The sequence below is a fragment of the Pan paniscus genome, chromosome 14 (genome assembly GCF_029289425.2).
Source record: "Pan paniscus chromosome 14, NHGRI_mPanPan1-v2.0_pri, whole genome shotgun sequence".
NCBI lineage: Eukaryota > Metazoa > Chordata > Mammalia > Primates > Hominidae > Pan > Pan paniscus.
Genome location: NC_073263.2, coordinates 114,933,875 through 114,959,430, shown reverse-complemented (window position 1 = coordinate 114,959,430; position 25,556 = coordinate 114,933,875). Strand labels below are relative to the sequence as shown.

The 25,556-nt window shown below is 53.4% G+C and overlaps 1 protein-coding gene across 1 annotated transcript in view; it reads left to right on the top strand.

Moving 5' to 3' along the window:
• The window catches only part of ADPRHL1 (ADP-ribosylhydrolase like 1), a 64,015-nt gene that overhangs the window by 1,763 nt on the left and 36,696 nt on the right, over positions 1-25,556 (top strand). Inside the window, exons 2-3 of the mRNA XM_055097045.2 lie at positions 9,124-9,288; positions 20,959-21,084. Coding sequence (XP_054953020.2) covers positions 9,124-9,288; positions 20,959-21,084 — 291 coding nt within the window. The remainder of the gene's footprint in view (positions 1-9,123; positions 9,289-20,958; positions 21,085-25,556) is intronic.

The window sequence follows — 25,556 nt, the reverse complement described above, 5'->3', positions numbered from 1 at the left end:
CTCCTGTGGTTTCTCTGAGGGTGACAGTATTACTTTACTTTGCAGTTATTAAGATTCAATTTTTAAACGTGACTTTTCACTTGTATTTGTAAAGCCTTAACTAGGCCTAGCACCTTCTGTTTCTAATAGAGTTAAAGCCAGTGAAGCCTCTCTCGGCCGTGCTGGTGGGAGTAGGGTGAGGGCTCACTTCTCGCTGCAGAGATTAAGCCTTCTTGTTCTGAATTCATTACAAAGGGATGTAAAATAAGCCAGTTTGAAATGTGAACCCATTAATACTGTTTGGGGATTAGTTCTAAATTCCAATGAATTAAAGTTAGAATATCATCTCCCAAAATGGTTCAGCTTGGAGAGTTGCCCATATACAAATGTGTTCTAAGAAAATGACATAAACTTGATTGGACGAGATTGGAGACAAAGCTTCTTAAAATACCTTTAAGTAGCAAATTGATTTTAGGATCAAGCTTTTGCATGAATTTCAGGGAAATGGCAGGTGCACAGACATGCAGTCCAGCTTTCCTACGAGGCATTTGCTCTTCAAAACCCCGTGGGTGCTGTTTATCATGGCAGAATTAAAATCTGAGGGCTGCGGCTAAGTCAATGAAATCTCACTTATGCGTTCACTCCACCATTCTGTTCATCTGCCATGGACGCACCCAGTTTAGTTCTGTGCTCACAGCGGAGGAATGCCATCGAGCCTGTGGCCGGTCCCTAAATAACGGCAGAGCTGAAGCGCCGGCGATAAGATAAGGCTCCCGGCTTGCTGGAGACGGGGAGGCGTCCGACTGTTCACAGCCTTGGCTTCCAGGAGCTCCTGCTTCTGGTTTTCCAGGCGGTCACTCGTGTGCCCTTAGGACCAGCAACCCCATGCTTGTGCCCCGCAGCCCAGAACAGGTGCACCCCACACACAGACACCTGTGGGACAAGGCTCCGGCTTGTTTTCACCGTAGACGGCTGGAGCTCACTCTTGAGTTTGGCTTCCTCTGGGCGTCTGATGTCGTGTGTGCGCTCATACCAGCTCTGCATGTCCCATTTCTGGTAGCACTTGGTGGGCGTTTTGTGAATGGCAGCGTCCATGGCTGTGGGTCTGGTCCTGCCAGGCCTGCAGGGAGGGCAGCGGCACAGGACACTCCAAAAGTGCACTGACGGAGATCGGCCCAACAGGACACGAAATTCACACAGTTAAAAGGGTTACGGACGTTTAGGGCACTGTTTTTTGTTTGTTTTTTGAGACGGAGTCTTTCTCCATCGCCCAGGCTGGAGTGCAGTGGCGTGATCTCAGCTCACTGCAACCTCCACCTCCCAGGTTCAAGTGATTCTCCTGCCTCAGCCTCCTGAGTAGCTGGGGCTACAGGTGCCCACCACCACGCCCGGCTGATTTTTGTATTTTTAGTAGAGACGGGGTTTCACCATGTTGTCCAGGCTGGTCTCGAACTCCTGACCTCAAGTGATCCACCCACCTCAGCTTCCCAAAGTGCTGGGATGACAGGCGTGAGCCACCATGGGGCGCTATTCTTAAGGAGGAAGTAAGTTTGCTGTAAGCTCTCAGGGTCCTCAGCTGTGGACTGGAAGGGAGGGTTCACTGTGCTGCTGCAGCGTCTAGTTTGTGGGTCATGAGAAAATACGCATCCAAGATCACCCCTGGAATTGCTTACTGTGGGCGGCAAGCCACCCAGGCACCGAGGCAAGAGACAGAGGACACGAGCTGTTCCAGTATAATAAAATATAAAACAAGAATAGTTATACCAGATATAGATCTTAGATATGATTATATATGAATATCATTAATCATTAGTTTGTAGCAATTACTTTTTATTCCAATATTATGATAATCCTCGCTCTATAATCATAGCCTAGGAAAAACCAGGCCATACAGAGATAGGAGCTGAGGGGACATAGTGAGGTGTGACCAGAAGACAAGAGTGCAAGCCTTCTGTTATGCCCGGACAGGGCCACCAGAGGGCTCCTTGGTCTAGCGGTGACGCCAGCGTCTGGGTAGACGCCCATTACCAGGCGGATCGTGGTCCAGCGGTAGCAAAAGGTGGCAAGGAACAACACCTGCTACTTAGCAGACCGGGAAGGGTGGGGGGGGGGTTCTCCCTTTCCCCGGGGGAGTTTAGAGAAGACTCTGCTCTTCTACCTCTTGTGGAGGGCCTGACATCAGTCAGGCTCGCCCGCAGTTATCCGGAGGCCTAACCGTCTCCCAGTGATGCTGTGCTTCAGTGGTCACACTCCTAGTCCGCCTTCATGTTCCATCCTGTACACCTGGCTCTGCCTTCTAGATAGCAGTAGTAAATTAGTGAAAAATTAGTACTATCAGTACTAATAGTCCCTGATATGCAGAAATAATGGCATAAGCTGTCTTTCTCTCTGTCTCCTCTCCCTCTCTGCCTCGGCTGCCAGGCAGGGCAGGGCCCCCTGTCCAGTGGACATGTGACCCACGTGACCTTACCTATCATTGGAGGTGACTCACATTCTTTACCCTGCCCCTTCTGCCTTGTATCCAATAAATAACAGCGCAGCCAGACATTCGGGGCCACTACCAGTCTCCGCGCATTGGTGGTAGTGGTCCCCCGGGCCCAGCTGCCTTTTCTCTTATCTCTTGTCTTGTGTCTTTATTTCTACACTCTCTCGTCACTGCACACAGGGAGAGACCCACCGACCCTGTGGGGCTGGTCCCTACAGCTTACCCCTCTAGAAACCAAAGCAAGCAGATTTTTTTCAACTCACTAAAAATCAAAGTCGAAATTTCACTTAAGTTTATCTTTGTTCTTTAAATAACAAATTGTAGCCTATGGAAGGGGGTCTTTAAGCTGTGTTAACAATGGTGAGGGCTGGGCACAGTGGCTCACGTCTGCAATCCCAGCATTGTGGGAGGCCACGGTGGGCAGATTGCCTGAGCCCAGGAGTTCTAGATCAGCCTAGGAAACATAGCAAGACTCCATCTCTACAAAACGACAATGGTGAGTGCTGACTCCACAGCACTTCTGTACCAGGCATTGTTCCAGCTGCTTCACGCGTGTTATCCTCCACACGTGCTCCTCACATCACCGTGGAGGCTGATTTTATCACAATCTTACAGGAGAAAGAACTGACATACAGAGAGGTTCAGGCACTTGCCCAGTGCCACACAGCCCAGCGAGTGGCAGAGCTTGGACGGGAACCACACAATCTGGCCCCCGTGCTCGTAAGCATCCTCCCTGACTGCTGAGATCACAGTGGCCTGCAGGTATCCTAACAATTGCAGTGTGCAGGGGCTCTTCAGCATGCTTTCCAAAGACAGGCAGACTTTTACAAATGGAACTACGTTTGGCAGCTTTAAGTAAGCTGCACTGAAAAGTCCTTCACCCCGCGAGCCACGGGGCTGTGTGGTCTGGCAAACCCTGGCTCTGCTGCTAGAGTGAGCACAGATCTGAGGGTCGGGGCAGCCTGTGTGGCTCCCTCCTTCCGGGTGAGCCTCTGAACAGGGCTGTCTCCTTCTGGGTGAGCCTCTCTGAACGGGGCTGCCTCCTTCCGGGTGAGCCTCTCTGAACAGCGCTGCCTCCTTCCGGGTGTCTCTCTGAACGGGGCTGCCTCCTTCCGGGTGTGTCTCTCTGAACAGGGCTCCCTCCTTCCGGGTGTGTCTCTCTGAACGGGGCTCACTCCTTCTGGGTGAGCCTCTGAATGGGGCTGCCTCCTTCCAGGTGTGTCTCTGAATGGGGCTGCCTCCTTCCAGCTGAGCCTCTCTGAACGGGGCTGCCTCCTTCCGGGTGTGTCTCTCTGAACGGGGCTGCCTCCTTCCGGGTGAGCCTCTCTGACTGGGGCTGCCTCCTTCCGGGTGAGCCTCTCTGAACGGGGCTGCCTCCTTCCAGGTGTGTCTCTGAATGGGGCTGCCTCCTTCCGGGTGAGCCTCTCTGACCGGGGCTGCCTCCTTTTGGGTGAGCCTCTGAACGGGGCTGCCTCCTTCCGGGTGAGCCTCTGAACCGGGGCTGCCTCCTTCCGGGTGTGTCTCTCTGAACGGGGCTGCCTCCTTCCGGGTGTGTCTCTCTGAACGGGGCTGCCTCCTTCCGGGTGAGCCTCTGAACAGGGCTGCCTCCTTCCGGGTGAGCCTCTGAACCGGGGCTGCCTCCTTCCAGGTGAGCCTCTCTGACCGGGGCTGCCTCCTTTTGGGTGAGCCTCTGAACAGGGCTGCCTCCTTCCGGGTGAGCCTCTGAACCGGGGCTGCCTCCTTCCGGGTGAGCATCTCTGAACGGGGCTGCCTCCTTCCGGGTGAGCATCTCTGAACAGGGCTGCCTCCTTCCGGGTGTGTCTCTGAACGGGGCTGCCTTCTTCCAGGTGAGCCTCTGACCGGGGCTGCCTCCTTTTGGGTGAGCCTCTCTGAACGGGGCTGCCTCCTTCCAGGTGAGCCTCTGAACCGGGGCTGCCTCCTTCCGGGTGAGCCTCTGAACGGGGCTGCCTCCTTCCGGGTGAGCCTCTCTGAACGGGGCTGCCTCCTTCCGGGTGTGTCTCTCTGAACGGGGCTCCCTCCTTCCGGGTGTGTCTCTGAACGGGGCTCCCTCCTTCCGGGTGTGCCTCTGACTGGGGCTGCCTCCTTCCGGGTGAGCCTCTCTGAACGGGGCTGCCTCCTTCCGGGTGTGTCTCTCTGAACAGGGTCCCTCCTTCCGGGTGTGTCTCTCTGAACAGGGTCCCTCCTTCCGGGTGAGTCTCTCTGAACGGGGCTGCCTCCTTCCGGGTGAGCCTCTGAACGGGGCTGCCTCCTTCCGGGTGAGCCTCTCTGAACAGGGTCCCTCCTTCCGGGTGAGCCTCTCTGAACAGGGCACGAGAGCAGACTCTGAACCAGGAAGTAGCCATGTCTAGCGCTCTACAAGACACATAGGAGAGGTGGCATCTGTGGCCCTGAGCTTGGACAAGCCCATGTTGCCAGCGCATTATCACCAAGTCACTTGGCAAGCATTTAGCAGGTGTGTGTGTGTGCCAGGCCTGGGGAGGGGCGGCCTCGCACAGAGAGCTCGGCCATTGCCCGGGTATGCAGCTGGCCATTCCCAGCTCCCCACCTCCACTCCCTGGGAAAACTGGGGAAGTGGCTTCCCTCCCAGGGCCTTCCTCCCTCACAAGGTCACAAAGGATTAAACTGAGCGACCAGCAAAGTGTGAGGAAGCACTTAGGCCAGTGTGGGAAGTTGGTGCAGGCCTGTGTGGCCGAAGGCACATCTGACATGTCTCTGCCCTGAGGCTCACTCAGCCAACTTCAGGGCCCAGCAGGATGGCGGGAGGTGTCACCTGGCCACAGCCTCCAAGGCACAGGGCCAGCACCTTCTCAGCCTCTCCCAGGGCCCTGATAACTGAGAGTGGCACTTCAGCTCATGGCAGAAAACGTTTGGAAACAGTTGACATTTTGCTACAAGCTCACTGGATGTTAGTATTTTGCCTTTTCTTCATTGAGACATGAGTTGGGAGACTCAGGCACCATTTTTTTTTTTTTTTTTTTTTTTTTTTGAGACATAGTCTCACTCTTTTGCCCGGGCTGGAGTACAGTGGCTCGATCTCGGCTCACTGCAACCTCCACCTCCCAAGTTCAAGCGATTCTCCTGCCTCAGCCTCCTGAGAGGCTGGGCTAACTTTTTGTATTTTTAGTAGAGATGGGGGTTTCACTATGTTGGCCAGGCTGGTCTCGAACTCCTGACCTTGTGATCTGCCCGTCCCGGCCTCCCAAAGTGCTGGGATTACAGGTGTGAGCCACCGCGCCCGGCCCCTCAGGCAGCTTTAGAAACTGATTTGTCTTTCAGGAGACCAGACAGGGAAGACAGGAGACAGGAGTGGAGTGTCCCAAAGGAAACAGACCCGGGGAGAAGCCCAAGGGTAGCAGCTTTGAAAATCTGTTTCTCACTTAAATTCTAACCTGAAAAGACAATGCTGTTTGTGCCATTTTGTTTTATGGCTTCTGTTTGCTTTGAAAAGGCTAAATTTCAGTTAAATACAGACATTTCATGTCTAATTCCAGAATAAAATGAATCCTTTTAGGGGACTCAGGAAGGGCTAGGCTTGTTAACCCAGGACTGAGTTGAGAAAGGCTGTTTGTGGATCCACTGTGCCGGTGACTGTGAGGGGCACACGCTGGGTTTAGACACAGCCTGGACAAAGCCACACAGCTCTACCCCCACCCAGGGGTTTCGGGTGCAGGCGAAGGTGACCTTAATTCCTGCAGGAATGCAGCCCTCACACCTCTCCTATGAGACTGCAGGACTCGTGTCTCCCAAACCATGGTCTTGCCACATTCTCTCTCCTCCCTGACTCAGAACTGGGGTGATGAACATGGCGTCATGTAAAACAATACTGTGCATGCACACAACACCATGTGTGCAGACGTGTGTAGACACCATACACATACAATGTGCATGTAGACACCATGCACACACAACACCATGCATGTAGACACCATACACACACACCGTGAGGGTAGACACCATGCACACAAAACACCGTGACTGTAGACACCATGCACACACAACACCGTGCGTGTAGACACCATGCACACACAACACCGTGAGTGTAGACACCATACACACACAACACCGTGAGTGTAGACACCATGCACACACAACACCGTGCGTGTAGACACCATACACACACAACACCGTGCGTGTAGACACCATGCACACACAACACCATGAGTGTAGACACCATACACACACAACACCGTGAGTGTAGACACCATACACATACAACGTGCATGTAGACACCATGCACACACAACACCATGCGTGTAGACACCATGCACACATAACACCGTGCGTGTAGACACCATACACACACAACACCGTGCGTGTAGACACCATACACACACAACACCGTGCGTGTAGACACCATGCACACACAACACCGTGAGTGTAGACACCATACACACACAACACCGTGAGTGTAGACACCATACACATACAACGTGCATGTAGACACCATGCACACACACCATGCATGTAGACACCATGCACACACAACACCGTGAGTGTAGACACATGCACACACAACACTGTGAGTGTAGACACCATGCACACACAACACCGTGACTGTAGACAACACTGTGCGTGTAGACAACACCGTGCATATAGACAAAGCCATGCCTGTATGACAACACGGTGCATGTAAACACCCTGTGTTTACACAGTGCAATGCTATGCATTTATGACAATATCATACATGCAGGACAGACAATACCATGTGTGTAGACAACACCATGCACATACAACACTGCGCATGTAGACACCAGGTGTGTTGGCAACACTGTGCATGTGGATCACACTGTGCACATAAGACAACACTGTGCATGTAGACAACACCGTGAGTGTAGACAATGCTGTGAGTATAGACAACGCCGTGCCCATATGACAACACCGTGCATGTAGACAACACTGTGCACAGGCCAGCCGGCCACGCCTCCCAGGACTGCCCCTCTCTTCAGAGGCCTCTGCTGGGCCGGGTCAGGGAACTGGTGGTAGGAGGACACAACATGCAGTCCTTGTCCTGAGCACTTCTCCGGGGGTTTGCAGCCACGGGAGCCCTCTCTCTCCTGGGGGGTTCACAGCCACGGGGCCCTGAGCGCTCTCTCTGGGAGGTTCACAGCCACTGGGCCCTGTGCACTCTCTCTGGGGGGTTTGCAGCTGCAGGGCCCTGAGCGCTCTCTGGGGGGGAGGGGGGAGGGGGGTCTGCAGCTGTGGGGCCCTGCGTACTCTCTCTGTGGTGGGAGGTGAGGAGGTTTGCAGCTTCCGGGCCCTGCACGCTCTCTGTGGGGTTTGCAGCTGCTGGGCCCTAAGCACTCTCTCTGGGGAGTGTGCAGCCTCAGGATCCTGTGCACTCTCTCCAGGGGTTTGCAGCCATGGGGGCCCTGTATGCTCTCTCCAGGGGTTTGCAGCTACAGAGGTTTCATGTCCTGGAGGAGGGAATGACTTTGCCAAGTGCCCTTCCTAATCTCACCAACCCATCCATGCTAGGACATCTGGCTCTGATGCGGCTGAAAAAGGCCCCAGCCACCAGCAGGAAGGTCTTTTGCTTCCAAGTGCCATTTCTGCCGCATGGAGGGTGGGCCAAGCCTCCATCTTCGCCTCCCTCTCCCCATTCATTCCCACCCCTCCCCTCCCCAAAGGTGAGGAATTCATCACCAAGGAAAAGGGAGCAGTGGCGTCTCCCGGGGCTGACCCGCAAGCCCAGAGTGCAGTTTTAGTACAAAATGAAAACAAGTTGCTGGGTGTTAAAGTGGCCGTTGGGAGGGGCGCCCTCGCCGGCCCCACCTGGTGGGCATCCGCCTGCCACAGCCTGTCCTGGCATGGCCGGGCACCCGGGCTCTGATTTTAGAGGCTGTGTGGACTCCATCCACACACTGCGGGTTACTTAATCACAGAAATGCTCGGGCTTTGCAGGCAAACACCTTTGCCAGCTCTGGCTTTGGCCAAGACACATGACCTCACTGAGCCTTACCAGGGAATATGGCAAATAAGAACTAGCCCTTGCTGTGGGAGGACATCTGGGCCTCCCGCGTGCTGGGCATAGGGCGGGTGTCTGCTGTGTCCAGCTCCTTCGCCCTCGTGCCCCAGGGTCTTTCAGGGCCTCGAGCCCACCCTTGTTTCCGGAACACTGCTTGTGGGGCTGGGGATGCTGCTTGGTGGCAGCTGTCCCTGCAGCACCTGGGTTTCTGGCAAGAGAAGAAGGAGCTGGAGCTGGGCACATTGGCCTCCACCGTCGGCGTCACAAGCCCATGGAGTAGGCCGGTTTCGGTTCTGTTTGTGGCCACATAGATAGAACCATTAGAAAAGGAGCACGGGGGGGCTGGGCGCAGTGGCTCACGCCTGTAATCCCAGCACTTTGGGAGGCCGAGGCGGGCGGATCACGAGGTCAGGAGATCGAGACCATCCTGGCTAACACGGTGAAACCCCATCTCTACTAAAAATACAAAAAAATTAGCGGGGCGTGGTGGTGGGCGCCTGTAGTCCCAGCTACTCAGGAGGCTGAGGCAGGAGAACGGAGTGAACCCGGGAGGCAGAGTTTGCAGTGTCTGCCCTCCCTTTCTTCCCCAGACTATGGTGTCTGACCCCGCGGGAGGGAGGCCACAGCTCACACCACAGCTGGCTCTGATGTCTGCCCTCCCTTTCTTCCGCAGACTACTGGTGCCTGGATGATCTGTACCGGGAGATGGTGAGGTGCTATGTGGAAATCGTTGAGAAGCTTCCAGAACGCCGGCCAGACCCAGCTACCATTGAAGGCTGTGCTCAGCTAAAGCCCAATAACTACCTTCTCGCCTGGCACACGCCGTTCAATGAGAAAGGTCAGGGAAATCCTCTCCTCTCCCCCTAAAGCCACCCTGCTGGGGACCCTGCGGTCCTAACCATCTGTCTTCCACTAACCCCCAGCATCTCCAGGTGGCTTCAGTGAGGCCGGATCTGCCTAGAGTCCCTTTGTCGGGCGGGGGCCCCTCCTGGTCAGCCCGGCCAGTGCGGGCGTCTGTTTAAGGAACACGAGCAGGGGCCCCTCCCGGTCAGCCCGGCCAGCGCCGGCATCTGTTTAAGGAATACTGGTAGGGGCCCCTCCTGGTCAGCCCCGCAAGCGCGGGCATCTGTTTAAGGAATATGGGCAGGGGCCCCTCCTGGTCAGCCTGGCCAGTGCAGGCGTCTGTTTAAGGAATACGGGCAGGGGCCCCTCCTGGTCAGCCCAGCCAGCACGGGCGTCTGTTCAAGGAACACAGGCGGGGCCCCTCCTTTGTCAGCTCTATATATTATAAATATTTTCTCCCATTGTATGCCTTGCCTTTTTGTTTTCTTAATGGTATCTATTGAAAAGCACGCTTTAAATTTTTTTTTTTTTTTTGAGATGGAGTCTTGCTCTGCCATCTAGGCTGGAGTGCAGTGGCGCGATCTTGGCTCACTGCAACCTCCGCCTCCCAGGTTCAGGAAATTCTCCGGTCTCAGCCTCCAGAGTAGCTGGGACTACAGATGCCCACCACCATGCCCTGCTAATTTTGTGTTTTAGTAAGGATGGGGTTTCACCATGTTGCTCAGGCTGGTCTCGAACTCCTGACCTCAGGTGATCTACCTGCCTTGGCCTCCCAAAGTGGTGGGATTACAGGCGTGAGCTACCATGCCCAGCGAAGCTTTAAATTTTTTTTAATCATTTATTTATTTATTTATTTTGTAGACAGGGTCTCACTCCATCACCCAGGCTGGAGTGCAGTGGTGCAGTCATGGCTCACTGCAGCCTTGACCTCCCAGACTCAAGCAATCCTCCCACCTTAGCCTCCTGAGTGGCTGGGATCACAGGTGCATTCCACTACACCCAGTTAATGTTTTGGTTGTTTTTTTTGTTTTGTTTTGTTTTGTTTTGTAGAGAAGGGGTTTCACCATGTTGCCCAGGCTGGTCTTGAACTCCTGAGCTCAAGCGATCTGCCCACCTCAGTCTCCAAGTGCTGAGATTACAGGCAGGAGCCACCACACCCAGCCAAGACTTAAATCCTAAAAGCAAAACCCAGAAAGATCAAACTATTTTCAAGTAAATTAACTGTATCCCAAGACAAAGGTCAAGAATAGTTACAGGAATATAAAAATATCCAGGACTCAACAGCATATGAGGCATGCAAAGAATCAGGAGAATCCAGTTCCTGACAAGGAAAATCAATAAGTCCAAACTGACAAGGCCCGACACAGGTGTCAGAATTCTCAGACAAGGACATAAAATGCCAGATACTCCATGTGTTCAAAAAATTAAGTAGAGACATGAAAGGCATTTTTGAAAAGATCCAAATCACATTTCTAGAAATAAAAACTATAATGTCTCGTTTTAGAATACATTGGCTGAGACCAATAGCAGATTAGACATTTCCAAGAAAAGGTTAACAAACTTGCAGGCAAGCAGCAGAAACTATCCACAGTGAGACATACAAAGAGAAAGAATCCAAGGATGAAGGGAGCACCAGCGACCCGCGGGCGGCCTCAGGCAGCCTGACGCATGTGTCTGCGTCCTCAGCACAGAGGAGAGCAAAAGCAACATAAATACTTGGAGAAATAATCGTCAAAATTGTTCCAAATTTGATGAAAACTATAAACTCACAGATACAAGAAAATCAATTCCAAGCACAAGAAACATGAAGAAAATGACACCAAGGCACACAGTAGTTAGATTGCTCTAAAGTAATACTCAAGAAAAATCTTGAAGGCCAGAGAAGAAAGACACACATCACACACAGAGAAGCAACGGCAACAATGACAGCAGATGCCTTGTCAGAGCGATGTGAGTGAGAAGACGATGGAGCCACATCATTAAGCTACTGAAAAAAATACAACACTACAACCTAGCATTCTTTCTGGGGATAGTGCAGAGTCTTGCTCTGTCACCCAGGCTGGAGCGCAGTGGCACAGTCATGGGTGCCACTTACTGCAGCCTCAGCCTCCTGGGCTCAAGCAATCCACCTGCCTCAGCCTCCCACATAGATGGGACAACAGATGCGTGCCAATACGCTTGCCTGTTTTTCTTATTTTTTGTAGAGAGAGGATCTCACTTTGTTGCCCTGACTGGTCTTGAACTCCTGGGCCTCAACAACCCTTCTGCCTTAGCCTCCCAAAATGCTGAGATTACGGTGTGAGCCACCATGCCTGGCCTGTTAGAATTCTACACCCTGAAAAAAATATCTTTCAGAAATGAAGGCAAAATAGCCTTTCTCAGACAAACAAAAGCTGAAAGAATTCATCACCCACAGAGTCATGTAACAAGAAATGCTAATGGAAGTCACTCAGACAGAAGGAAAACCGCACTGGATGCAAACAGAGACCCGCGCCGCAGGACACAGCGTGATAGAGACGCGGACCCGCGCGGCAGGACACAACGTGACAGAGACACGGACCAGCACGGTGGAATAAAGCGTGATAGAGACACAGACTCACGCACAGGGTGGGGACAGAGTGTGATAGAGACACGGACCCGCGTGGTGGGACACAGCGTGATAGACACGGACCCACGCGGCAGGACACAGCGTGATAGAGACATGGACCCGTGCGGTGGAGTAAAGCGTGATAGAGACACAGACCCAAGCGGCGGGACATGGCATGATAGAGACATGGACCCACGCAGCGGGATAGAGTGTTACAGAAATGGTAACTGTATGGGGAAATGTGTAAGATTTTAAAACATGTTATTTAAATATCTTTAAAAGATAATTGACTTAAAAATAATAATGAACGGTATGGTTTATAAAATATAAGTAGAATGTACAACAACAATAGCACGAAGGCTAGCAGGGGAGAGATGGAAGCCGATGACGGTGAGGCTCCCACACCGTGTATGCCACAGTGTCATCCCACAGCTGTAACGAGCTGTAGACGGACACCATGAACCCAAAAGCCACCGCTGAAATCACAGAAGAGTTAGCAATAGTAAGCCAGCAAAAGAGTTAAAATTGAATCCCTTGAGAAACATTCAACCCAAAAAAGGCAGAAAAGGGGGAAGGAGGGACAAATACTAGACAGTACAAGTAGAAAACAAACAAGATAATAATAATGACGCCAAATGCGAATGGTGTGAAGACCCCCAATAACAGTCAGAAGTTGTCACATTAGATAAAGAAGCAGGTCCCAGCCCCCAACTATGTGCTGCTTATAAGAAACAACTTTTTAATTTTGAGATGGAGTCTTGCTCTGTCGCCCAGATTGGAGTGCAGTGGCGCAATTTTGGCTCACTGCAACCTCTACCTCCCGGGTTCAGCTGATTCTCCTGCCTCCACCTCCCAAGTAGCTGGGACTACGGGCGCCCACCACCACACCTGGCTAATTTTTGAATTTTTAGTAGTGACAAGGTTTTGCCATGTTGGCCAGGCTGGCCTCAAACTCCTGGCCTCAAGTGATCCGCCCACCTTGGCCTCCCAAAATGCTGGGATTACAGGCATAAGCCACTGTGCCTAGCCAAGGAATACACTAAAAACAAGCAAACAAACAAACAACCAAAAATCTCCTGTTGCACTTCAGTAACACTTTAAATATAAAGACGTAAATAGATTAAAGCTTCTAAAAAAGAAAAATAGACCAGGTGCAGTGGCTCACACCTGTGATCCCAGAACTTTGGGAGGCCGAGGCGGGTGGATCATCTGAGGTCAGGAGTTCGAGACCAGCCTGGCCAACATAGTGAAACCCTGTCTCTACTAAAAATACAAAAATTGCTGGGTGTGGTGGTATGCCCCTGTAATCCCAGCTACTTGGGAGGCTGAGGCAGGAGAATTGCTTGAACCCAGAAGGCAGAGGTTGCAGTGAGCTGAGATCGTGCCACTGCACTCCAGCCTAGGCCACAGAGTGAGACTCCATCTCAAAAAAAAAAAAAAGATGGAAAAATATACCACACTAACACTAATCAAAAGAAAGCTGGAGTTACTATATTAGTAACACATACAGTAAAATTTTGGAGCAAAGAATATTCCCAAGAGTAAGGAAGGTAATTTCATCCTAGTAAATGGATCAGTTCATCAGGGGGACATAACAAACCTAGATGTCTCTGTACCTAATAACAGATCTTCAGAATATATGAAGCAAAAACTGACAATGCTGCAAAGCGAACTAGAGAAACCCACAGTTATAGGCAGTGATTTCAACACGAAGGTCTCCAACCATTGGCTTTCATTTTCACGTTTTAAAACCAGAAAACTCATAGCAAACTAAGCCAAAAGAAAGCAGAAGAAAGAAAATAGTGAAGATCAGCATGAAAATCAATGATTGAAAACAGAAAAAGAGTAGAGCAAATTAATAAAACCAAAAGCTGGTTCTTTCAGGAGATCAAAACAATTGATAATCCTCTAGCTAGACTGATGTGGAAAAAAGAGAAAGACAAATCATCAGTATGAACGAGAGGAGTAAAATCACCAGAGTCTACGGAAATTAAGAGGAAAATAAGGGAATATTATTCACAATTTTATGCCAATGCATTTAACAACTTAGATTAAAAGGACAAATGTTTTTGAAAGACATAAAACTACCGAAGGTCACTCAAGAGGAGAAAGGTCATCTAAATAGTATTACATCTTATGGAAGAAATTACAAGGCCAGTCATGGTGGCTCACACCTGTAATCCCAGCACTTTAGGAGGCCAAGGCGGGTAGATCACCTGAGGTCAGGTGTTCGAGACCAGGCTGGCCAACATGACAAAACCCTGTCTCTACTAAAAATACAAAAATTAGCCAGACATGGTGGTGGGCACCTGTAATCCAAGCTACTCAGGAGGCCGAGGCAGGAGAATTGCTTGAACCCAGGAGGTGGATGTTGCAGTGAGCCGAGATCACATCACTGCACTCCAGCCTGGCGACAGAGCAAGACGCCGTCTCAGGAAAAAAAAAAAAAAAAAATTACAAAGAAAACTGTAAGCCCAGGCTGGGCACGGTGGCTCACACCCGTGATCCCAGTACTTTGGGAGGCCAAGGCGGGCAGATCACCTGAGGTCAGGAGTTCGAGACCAGCCTGGCCAAAATGGTGAGACCTCTCCTCTACTAAAAATACAAAAATTAGCTGGGCGTGGTGGTGCACACCTGTAGTCCCAGCTATTCTGGAGGCTGAGGCACAAGAATCACTTGAACCCGGGAGGCGGAGGTTGCAGTGAGCTGAGATTGTGCCATTGCACTCCAGCCTGGGCAACAGAGTCAGAGTGAGACTCCGTCTCAAAAAAAAAAAAAAAAAAGGAAAGAGAATTTCAGTCCCTGATGGCTTCACAGGGTATTTACCAAACGTTTGAGGAATAAATAATATAAATTGTACATAACTCTTCCAAAAGATTGAAGAAGATGAATACTTCCCAAATTCATTTTTCTGCTCTCCAGGAAACTCTATTTAATGAATGAAAAGACAAGTCAAAGCTGGGAGAAAATATTTGCAAAGCAGATATCTGATAAGGACTTGAGTCCAGAATGCATAAAGAACTCTTCCAACTTAAGAAGAAGAAAGCAAGCAACCCCATACAAAAATGGGCAAGAGGGCCAGGTGTGGTGGCTCACACCTATAATCCCAGCACTTTGGAAGACTGAGCCAGGAGGATCACTTGGACCCAGGAGTTCCAGCCCAGCCTGAGCAACATACTGAGATGCCATCTCTATTATAAAAAAGAAATTTTTTTTTTTGAGATGGAGTCTCGCTCTGTCACCCAGTGGCACAATCTCGGCTCACTGCAACCTCTACCTCCTGGGTTCAAGCAATTCTCCTGCCTCAGCCTCCAGAGTAGCTGGGACTACAGGTGCGTGCCACCATGCCACTTAATTTTTGTATTTTTAGTAGAGACAGGGGTTTCACTATGTTGGCCAGGCTGGTCTCGAACTCCTGACCTCAGGTGATCTGCCTGCCTTGGCCTCCCAAAGTGCTGGGATTACAGGCATGAGCCACCATGCCCAACTATAAAATTTTTTTAAAAGAATAAAACATGGGCAAAACTTCTCCAAAGAAGATATATGGGTGGCCAATAAGCACAAAATCATGCTCACCATCTTCCGTCATTAGAAAAATGCAAATAAAACCACAATGAGATACCATTACATAACTAACAGAATGGCTAAAATTTTAAAAAATGTAGCAAGTGCTGTCAGGGCTGTGGAAGATCTACTGGAGGGACATCAAATGGTTCTACCACTCTGACTCTGGAAACCCATTTGGCAGTTTCTTTAAAAGTTAAACATTCTGCCAGGCGTGGTGGCTCATGTCTGTAATCCCAGCACTTTGGGAGGCCAAGGCAGGCTGATCACCTGAGGTCAGGAGTTCAAGACCAGCCTGGCCAACAAGGTGAAACCTCATCTCTGCTAAAAATACAAAAACTAGCCAGGCATGGTGGTGCGTGCCTGTAATCCCAGCTACTCAGGAGGCTGAGGCAGGAGAACTGCTTGAACCTGGCAGGCGGAGGTGCACTGAGCTAAGATTAGGCTGCTGCACTCCAGCCTGGGCCACAGAGCAAGACTCCATCTCAAACAAACAAAAAAGTTAAACGTTCATCACCACGTGATCTGGAGGCTCTGCCCTAGCATTCGCCCAAGAGAAGAGAGCCTCTGTCCACACCAGGATCTGGTGCCTCATGCTCAGAGCCCCAGACTGGACACAGCCCAAACTGCAGGTCTGCAGATAGAGCAGCCACGGCAGATCAATGCAAGAGGGAGCTATTCAGCCATAAAAAGGAATCACTATTGATCCCCAACAACGTGGGCGCTTCTCACAGCAGTTATAAGGAGTGACAAAAGCCAGGCGGAAAGCACGGCACGTTCTCCATGATTCCGTTTACACAGGGCCTGGAACACGCCGAGTAACACGCACGGTCGCAGCAGTGGGGCTTGGGAGAGGCAGGAGGACGGATTGCAGAGGGCACCGGCGGCTTCAGGGTCAACAGAGGCATTCACTCTGCCCCTGGGTGCTGGGTCCCGGGGTACACCTGTGTTCACTCTACGTGTGGGTGCCGGGTCCCGGGGTACACCTATGTTCACTCTACCTGTGGGTGCTGGGTCCCGGGGTACACCTATGTTCACTCTACCTGTGGGTGCTGGGTCCCGGGGTACACCTATGTTTACTCTACGTGTGGGTGCCGGGTCCCGGGGTACACCTATGTTCACTCTACCTGTGGGTGCCGGGTCCCGGGGTACACCTATGTTTACTCTACGTGTGGGTGCTGGGTCCCGGGGTACACCTATGTTCACTCTACGTGTGGGTGCCGGGTCCCGGGGTACACCTATGTTCCCTCTACACCTGGGTGCCGGGTCCCGGGGTACACCTATGTTCACTCTATGTGTGGGTGCTGGGTCCCGGGGTACACCTATGTTCACTCTACGCCTGGGTGCCGGGTCCCGGGGTACACCTATGTTCACTCTACGTGTGAGTGCTGGGTCCCGGGGTACACGTATGTTCACTCTATGTGTGGGTGCCGGGTCCCGGGGTACACCTGTGTTCACTCTACATGTGGGTGCCGGGTCCCGGGGTACACCTGTGTTCACTCTACATGTGGGTGCCGGGTCTCGGGGTACACCTGTGTTCACTCTACATGTGGGTGCCGGGTCCCGGGGTACACCTGTCTTCACTCTACATGTGGGTGCCGGGTCCCGGGGTACACCTGTCTTCACTCTACATGTGGGTGCCGGGTCCCGGGGTACACCTATGTTCACTCTACATGTGGGTGCTGGGTCCCGGGGTACACCTATGTTCACTCTACGTGTGGGTGCCGGGTCCCGGGGTACACCTATGTTCACTCTACCTGTGGGTGCTGGGTCCCGGGGTACACCTATGTTCACTCTACCTGTGGGTGCTGGGTCCCGGGGTACACCTATGTTTACTCTACGTGTGGGTGCCGGGTCCCGGGGTACACCTATGTTCACTCTACCTGTGGGTGCCGGGTCCCGGGGTACACCTATGTTTACTCTACGTGTGGGTGCTGGGTCCCGGGGTACACCTATGTTCACTCTACGTGTGGGTGCCGGGTCCCGGGGTACACCTATGTTCACTCTACACCTGGGTGCCGGGTCCCGGGGTACACCTATGTTCACTCTATGTGTGGGTGCCGGGTCCCGGGGTACACCTATGTTCACTCTACGTGTGGGTGCCGGGTCCCGGGGTACACCTATGTTCACTCTACGTGTGGGTGCTGGGTCCCGGGGTACACCTATGTTCACTCTATGTGTGGGTGCCGGGTCCCGGGGTACACCTATGTGCACTCTACGTGTGGGTGCTGGGTCCCGGGGTACACCTATGTTCACTCTATGTGTGGGTGCTGGGTCCCGGGGTACACCTATGTTCACTGTACATGTGGGTGCTGGGTCCCGGGGTACACCTATGTTCACTCTATGCGTGGGTGCCGGGTCCCGGGGTACACCTGTGTTCACTCTACACCTGGGTGCTGGGTCCTGGGGTACACCTATGTTTACTCTACGTGTGGGTGCTGGGTCCCGGGGTACACCTATGTTTACTCTACGTGTGAGTGCTGGGTCCCGGGGTACACCTGTGTTCACTCTACATGTGGGTGCTGGGTCCCGGGGTACACCTATGTTTACTCTACGTGTGGGTGCTGGGTCCCGGGGTACACCTATGTTCACTCTACATGTGGGTGCTGGGTCCCAGGGTACACCTATGTTCACTCTATGTGTGGGTGCTGGGTCCTGGGGTACACCTATGTTCACTCTATGTGTGGATGCTGGGTCCCGGGGTACACCTATGTTCACTCTACCTGTGGGTGCTGGGTCCCAGGGTACACCTATGTTCACTCTACATGTGGGTGCTGGGTCCCGGGGTACACCTATGTTTACTCTACGTGTGGGTGCTGGGTCCCGGGGTACACCTGTGTTCACTCTATGTGTGGGTGCTGGGTCCCGGGGTACACCTATGTTCACTCTATGTGTGGGTGCTGGGTCCCGGGGTACACCTATGTTCACTCTATGTGTGGGTGCTGGTTCCCGGGGTACACCTATGTTTACTCTACGTGTGGGTGCTGGGTCCCGGGGTACACCTGTGTTCACTCTATGTGTGGGTGCTGGGTCCCGGGGTACACCTATGTTTACTCTACGTGTGGGTGCTGGGTCCCGGGGTACACCTATGTTCACTCTACGTGTGGGTGCCGGGTCCCGGGGTACACCTATGTGCACTCTACGTGTGGGTGCTGGGTCCCGGGGTACACCTATGTTCACTCTACGTGTGGGTGCCGGGTCCCGGGGTACACCTATGTGCACTCTACCTGTGGGTGCTGGGTCCCGGGGTACACCTATGTTCACTCTATGTGTGGGTGCCGGGTCCCGGGGTACACCTATGTTCACTCTACGTGTGGGTACCGGGTCCCGGGGTACACCTATGTTTACTCTACGTGTGGGTGCCGGGTCCCGGGGTACACCTATGTTCACTCTACCTGTGGGTGCTGGGTCCCGGGGTACACCTATGTTTACTCTACGTGTGGGTGCTGGGTCCCGGGGTACACCTATGTTCACTCTACGTGTGGGTGCCGGGTCCCGGGGTACACCTATGTTCCCTCTACACCTGGGTGCCGGGTCCCGGGGTACACTTATGTTTACTCTATGTGTGGGTGCTGGGTCCCGGGGTACACCTATGTTCACTCTACGCCTGGGTGCCGGGTCCCGGGGTACACCTATGTTCACTCTACATGTGGGTGCCGGGTCCCGGGGTACACCTATGTTCACTCTATGTGTGGGTGCCGGGTCCCGGGGTACACCTATGTTCACTCTATGTGTGGGTGCTGGGTCCCGGGGTACACCTGTGTTCACTCTACACCTGGGTGCTGGGTCCCGGGGTACACCTATGTTCACTCTATGTGTGGGTGCTGGGTCCCGGGGTACACCTATGTTCACTGTACATGTGGGTGCTGGGTCCCGGGGTACACCTATGTTCACTCTACGTGTGGGTGCTGGGTCCCGGGGTACACCTATGTTCACTGTACATGTGGGTGCTGGGTCCCGGGGTACACCTATGTTCACTCTATGTGTGGGTGCTGGGTCCCGGGGTACATCTATGTTCACTCTACGTGTGGGTGCTGGGTCCCAGGGTACACCTATGTGCACTCTACCTGTGGGTGCCGGGTCCCGGGGTACACCTATGTTCACTCTATGCGTGGGTGCCGGGTCCCGGGGTACACCTGTGTTCACTCTATACCTGGGTGCTGGGTCCCGGGGTACACCTATGTTTACGTGTGGGTGCTGGGTCCCGGGGTACACCTATGTTTACTCTACGTGTGAGTGCTGGGTCCCGGGGTACACCTGTGTTCACTCTACATGTGGGTGCTGGGTCCCGGGGTACACCTATGTTTACTCTACGTGTGGGTGCTGGGTCCCGGGGTACACCTATGTTCACTCTACATGTGGGTGCTGGGTCCCGGGGTACACCTATGTTCACTCTATGTGTGGGTGCTGGGTCCTGGGGTACACCTATGTTCACTCTATGTGTGGATGCTGGGTCCCGGGGTACACCTATGTTCACTCTACCTGTGGGTGCTGGGTCCCGGGGTACACCTGTGTTCACTCTACACCTGGGTGCTGGGTCCCGGGGTACACCTGTGTTCACTCTATGTGTGGGTGCTGGGTCCCGGGGTACACTTATGTTCACTCTATGTGTGGGTGCTGGGTCCCGGGGTACACCTATGTTCACTCTATGTGTGGGTGCTGGTTCCCGGGGTACACCTATGTTTACTCTACGTGTGGGTGCTGGGTCCCGGGGTACACCTGTGTTCACTCTATGTGTGGGTGCTGGGTCCCGGGGTACACCTATGTTCACTCTATGTGTGGGTGCTGGGTCCCGGGGTACACCTATGTTTACTCTACGTGTGGGTGCTGGGTCCCGGGGTACACCTGTGTTCACTCAATGTGTGGGTGCTGGGTCCCGGGGTACACCTGTGTTCACTCTATGTGTGGGTGCTGGGTCCCGGGGTACACCTATGTTCACTCTACGTGTGGGTGCTGGGTCCCAGGGTACACCTGTGTTCACTCTACGTGTGGGTGCCGGGTCCCGGGGTACACCTATGTTCATCCTGCGCCTGGGTGCTGGGTCCCGGGGTACACCTATGTTCATCCTGCGCCTGGGTGCTGGGTCCCGCGGTACACCTATGTTCACTCTATGCGTGGGTGCTGGGTCCCGCGGTACACCGGTATAAAAATCTTAGGGTCGTGCATGTTTCATTATGCCTAGTTTGTTGTATGTAGTTATAACTCAATGAAGCTGTTTTTACAGGGAAACATCTCGTTGAAAGCATGCTGCAAATCATGAGCATATCTCCAGGGCATCAAACGTTCTGTTTTTAGTGACTAACAGCCGACACTTGGATGCAACCGAATTTGCCCCATCTCCTTTCTGCTGCAGGCACTTGAGTGGCCTGCCCATGCCTCGCTCATTTAAACCACACTGTGATAACATGTTATTACACAAATTTTTATACTTTTAAAATTATTCATGAAAGGTAGATTGTCAGGGGTGGAATTATTGGAGCAGAAGTCTAAACCAGCTCTTCCTTCTCCACACAGGCTCAGGGTTTGGAGCGGCCACCAAGGCCATGTGCATCGGCCTGCGGTACTGGAAGCCTGAGCGGCTGGAGACCCTCATCGAGGTCAGCGTGGAGTGCGGCCGGATGACCCACAACCATCCCACAGGTAAGTGTGGGGCGGGGGGCTGGGGGGAGGTCAGCGTGGAGTGCGGCCGGATGACCCACAACCATCCCACAGGTAAGTGTGCGGCGGGTGGTGGGAGGGAGGTCAGCGTGGAGTGTGGCCGGATGACCCACAACCACCTCACAGGTTAAGTGTGGGGTGGGGGGCGGGGTCTGGAGCTGCCGCCATCTGCATGTCTGCTTAAAGGAGACAGAAGCTGACCCTGCACCTGCCGGCTGCCTGCTGTGACGGCGCCCTGCCCGGGACACTGGGCTGGAAATCTCGTGGGTTCACATCGATTTTTTTATTTGTTGGGGGAGTTGGCTTATTTTTTAATCTGCTTTGCTTAAGGCCTGTTTTCAGCCCAAAAGCAGGATTAGCGATAAGCACGGTGATGTTGAAGAAACTGTGCAAGGGAAGAATTCAGTGGTTTTGGTATCATTTGTGTCAGAACGAAAGACAAAGAAACGCACCAGTGCCTGGGTGCAGGTGGGATCGGGGGGACCCTGGGGACAAGGGTTTGTACAATATTTCCAGCATTTTCCTGCTGTGCCCTGGGTTGGCCCCACCACCCGCCGGCCAAGGGAGCCAAGGAGACCACGGGAACCACGGGAGCGGCTCCACCCCACGGGCCACAGGTTTCTAACCTGTAACGAGGCGACTGCCACATGTGAATCACACCCCCAAATCGGGCTGTGTGAGGGTGAAGCGGGTTGGATCATGTCGCCCCCTTAACACGGCACTTCCGTCCTTGTGGTCTGTGCCAGCTGGCCAGCTGCTCACTGGGATTTGTCCCGGTCCGCAGCCCGTCCTGTGGAGGGCAGGCCTCTGAGAGGCCAGGCTGGGGTGGCTGCGGTAGCGCCTGACTCTAGGCCTGACTTTGAAAGGTAACGAGGAGGCGGCTCAGTTGGCTTCCATTTAAAAAAAGCAAAAAGGACTCAAAACTCCTGACCTGCAGTTGGCCCTTAGTCCTGGCACCGCCCAGTCCCACGCACATCCAACAGCCACGCTAGCCTCGTTCAAGATTACCTTTTGGTATCTGCTGTGACTGGCATCCCAACGAGGAGGGCAGAGCTGCCCACCCCTCCGTGAGAACAGCGGTGAGCAACCGGCCTTCGATCAACACGCAGCTCTGCCGGCCTGGCCGTCCCACCCCCACTGAGTCTGCAGCAAAGCAGGCGCGTGCCTTTACTACCCTGGGGACAGATGGCCTAAGCAGTGGACTCACAGGCAACTTTGCTAACTCGTTAAAATGAAAGAGGGAAGGCACGTGACCCAACTGGTGGGCCAGAGTCAGATGCTGAGAAGGGAGCAGTGCTGGACTCCTGCTAGCTGAGTGCTGCAACTGGACGCAAATTAAAAACTAAAACCTTCAGACCCGAAAATGTTGGGCATTTGCCAGGTGCAGGTGCAGCGGCTCACACCTGTGATCCCAGCACTTTGGGAGGCAGAGGCAGGAGGATCGCTTGAGCCCAGGAGTATGAGACCAGCCTGGGCAACACGGGGAGACTCCATCTCTACAAAAAAATTAAAAATTAGCCAGGCATGACGGCACGCACCTGTGTTTCCAGCTACTGATGTAGGAGGATCGCCTGAGCCCAGGATATTGGGGCTGCAGTGAGCTGTATTTGCGCCATTGCACTCCAGCCTGGGCGACAGGGCGAGGCCCTATCTCAAAAACAAAAAAAAAGTTGGACATTTGAAAACAACGTAATGAGCACAAGAATCTGTGTTAATAATTTAAATTTCTAAAACATTTGCTAATATATTTCCTACTCATATTTTAAAAATTATTTCACGGCCAGGCGCGGTGGCTCACGCCTGTAATCCCAGCACTTTGGGAGGCCAAGGCAGGCGGATCACCTGAGGTCAGGAGTTCAAGACCAGCCTGGCCACCATGGTGAAGCCTCGTCTCTACTAAAAAATACAAAAATTAGCTGGGCATGGTGGTGCATGCCTGTAATCCCAGCTACTCAGGAGGCTGAGGCAGGAGGATCGCTTGAACCCGGGAGGCGGAGGTTGCAGTGAGCTGAGATCACACCACTGCACTCCAGCCTGGGCGACAGAGTCAGACTCCATCTCAAAAAAAAAAATTATTTCACATGTTTAATAGATGAATAATTTATATATTCTATGATAATGACCAAAAATGTTTTAAGGGTTTGATTTTATGAAATTGACACTTCAAAGTGCTTTTTAACTCTACTCCCTTTTCCATTTTCAAACCACCTCTGGCAGCAAGAGCCACAGTTTGTGTTACAGCCTGCATCGCGTGCTCCCATGAGTCCAGAGCTGCAGCCACCCTGTGCAGGGGCAGAGCTGTAGGCGGGGTCAAGACCGGCCCAGAGCCCTGGGCTTGAGAACCATTCATAGACTCTTGCCGCTGCTGCAGCCCTCCCGCCGGGCCAAGGGAGGCCCTGATGAGTGCCTTCAAGAGTGGCCCGACAGCCGCTGGAAAGTGTCTCTGCAGCCTGTCTCTGCGGCCTGTCTCCGCATGGCGTGTCACGGGCAACCATGCTCCATGTAGCGGCCGTGTTGAGTGGCCGTTCACCGTGGGCCCAGCCTGGGCTTAGGGTCATCTTTTCCCCACGACAGCCCCGGCAGGGCAGTGTCACAGCCCCGGTGTACGGAGAAGTGGGATGTCAGAACGCACGCGGCACCCACCCCAGAGCCTGCCTCTGGCCAATGGCGCCGTGACAGCAGGCTCGCCCCTTTCCTAGGTGGGTGTGGGCCTCAGACACACCCACAGGGTCTGCAGCAGAACCGACCCTTCTGAAGCTAACATGGCTCCAAAACAGCAACACAACCTCTCAGCCCTACATGCCCCATCCACAAAAGGGGTGATCACCATGCCCTTCACAGGCTCTCGTGAGGACTGAGTGGCAGATGACACCCTGGGAGCAGTGCCCAGTGGGGCAAGGGCTCGGCAACAGGGGTCACTGCTCCCCTGCATGGCCACTCGCACTGTAACTACTGCCACCGCCACAGCTGCTCCCATCGGCAGCACCACACCATCCCTACTGCTGCTGTCGCTAGCAACACTGTCACCGCCACCACTAGTGCCACTGCCACCCCCACCACTGGTGCCACTGCCACCCCCACCACTGGTGCCACTGCCACCCCCACCACTGGTGCCACTGCCACCCCTGCCACTGGTGCCACTGCCACCCCCGCCACTAGTGCCACTGCCACCCCCGCCACTAGTGCCACCCCCGCCTTTTATCACTGCTCTGCTTTTGTCACCAGTACAGCCATCACCACTATGGCTGCTGCTACTGGTCCTGTCACCACTGATATCACCAGTTCCTCCACATGATACCGTCACTAGTACGACAACCACTGCTGCAGTCACTGGCACCACACTGTTCCCACTGCAACCGTCACGAGTACCACCACCGTTGTTGCTGCTGCTACTGGTACTGTCACCACGGTTGTCACTGGTCGTCCTGTGTGACTGCATCTCTGGTGCTAAATCACGAGTACCACGGCCATCACTAGTCCTCCCACACGACTGCATCTCTGAAACTACATCACGAGTACCATGGCCATCACTTCGCCTCCTGCCACTACTGACCCGCAGCGGCTGCAGTCCCCACGATGGCTAGCAGTGAGAGGAGAGAGCTCATGTCTTTGGAAGAGGCGGCCCCTCCAGGGCTGTCCCCACCCAGACGGTGACCACGGGATTTCCAGGACTGTCCTGCCAGCCCTGGGCATTGTTAGCCTCATTATGGCCAGGATCATCGTAATTCAGATCAGTCTCTTCCGAGCTCCTCTCTGATGGCTTGCACACTAGCGGAATGAGGCCAGTGCAATGGTGGATGGGAGCCTAGTGGGGCCAGACGTGGCCATGTTCCCTGAGAGCTGCGCACCCAGTGCCACCTGCTCCGTGAGGTGCAGGGCTGGCTGTGTGGACTGCGGGGTGAGCTCAGTACCCCAGAAGCCGCTGGCTCCATCTTTCCCCACTGCCCTGGAAGATGGACCAGGACAGGCCTCCCGGACTTCTTCCTTAACCGTGTTTTATTAAATACATATATACTTGCATGCATTTATTTTTCAGTAAACAGTTGTAAAATTTGACATACCAAAGAAAATAAGGGAGGCAGTGCCTATAAGATGAGCTCTGAGCTTGTCTGTGCTGATGAGCTTGCTGGCTGCTAATGCACCCCCAGAAGTTAGGCAAGAAAAGCCCCAAGCACCAGCAGGGCGAGTGAGTCGGCCCCGCACAGGAAACGCCTGAGTGTGCACAACGGACCCAGAGCTCTGCGGGGTCGCTCTCAAGTCAGGAGAGCCCCCACCTCAGCCTTCTTCCTGCACAGGCTCGTTAACTGATAATCCCCGGCCACGGATGCTAACGGTCTACGTGACGCGGTGTTCCCAATAGCCAAAGGCGGAGGCAGCTCATGCATCCACACACAGATGACGGGCAATCAAAATGCGTTCGTCCACGCACGGAATGCGATTCAGCCGCGGAGAGG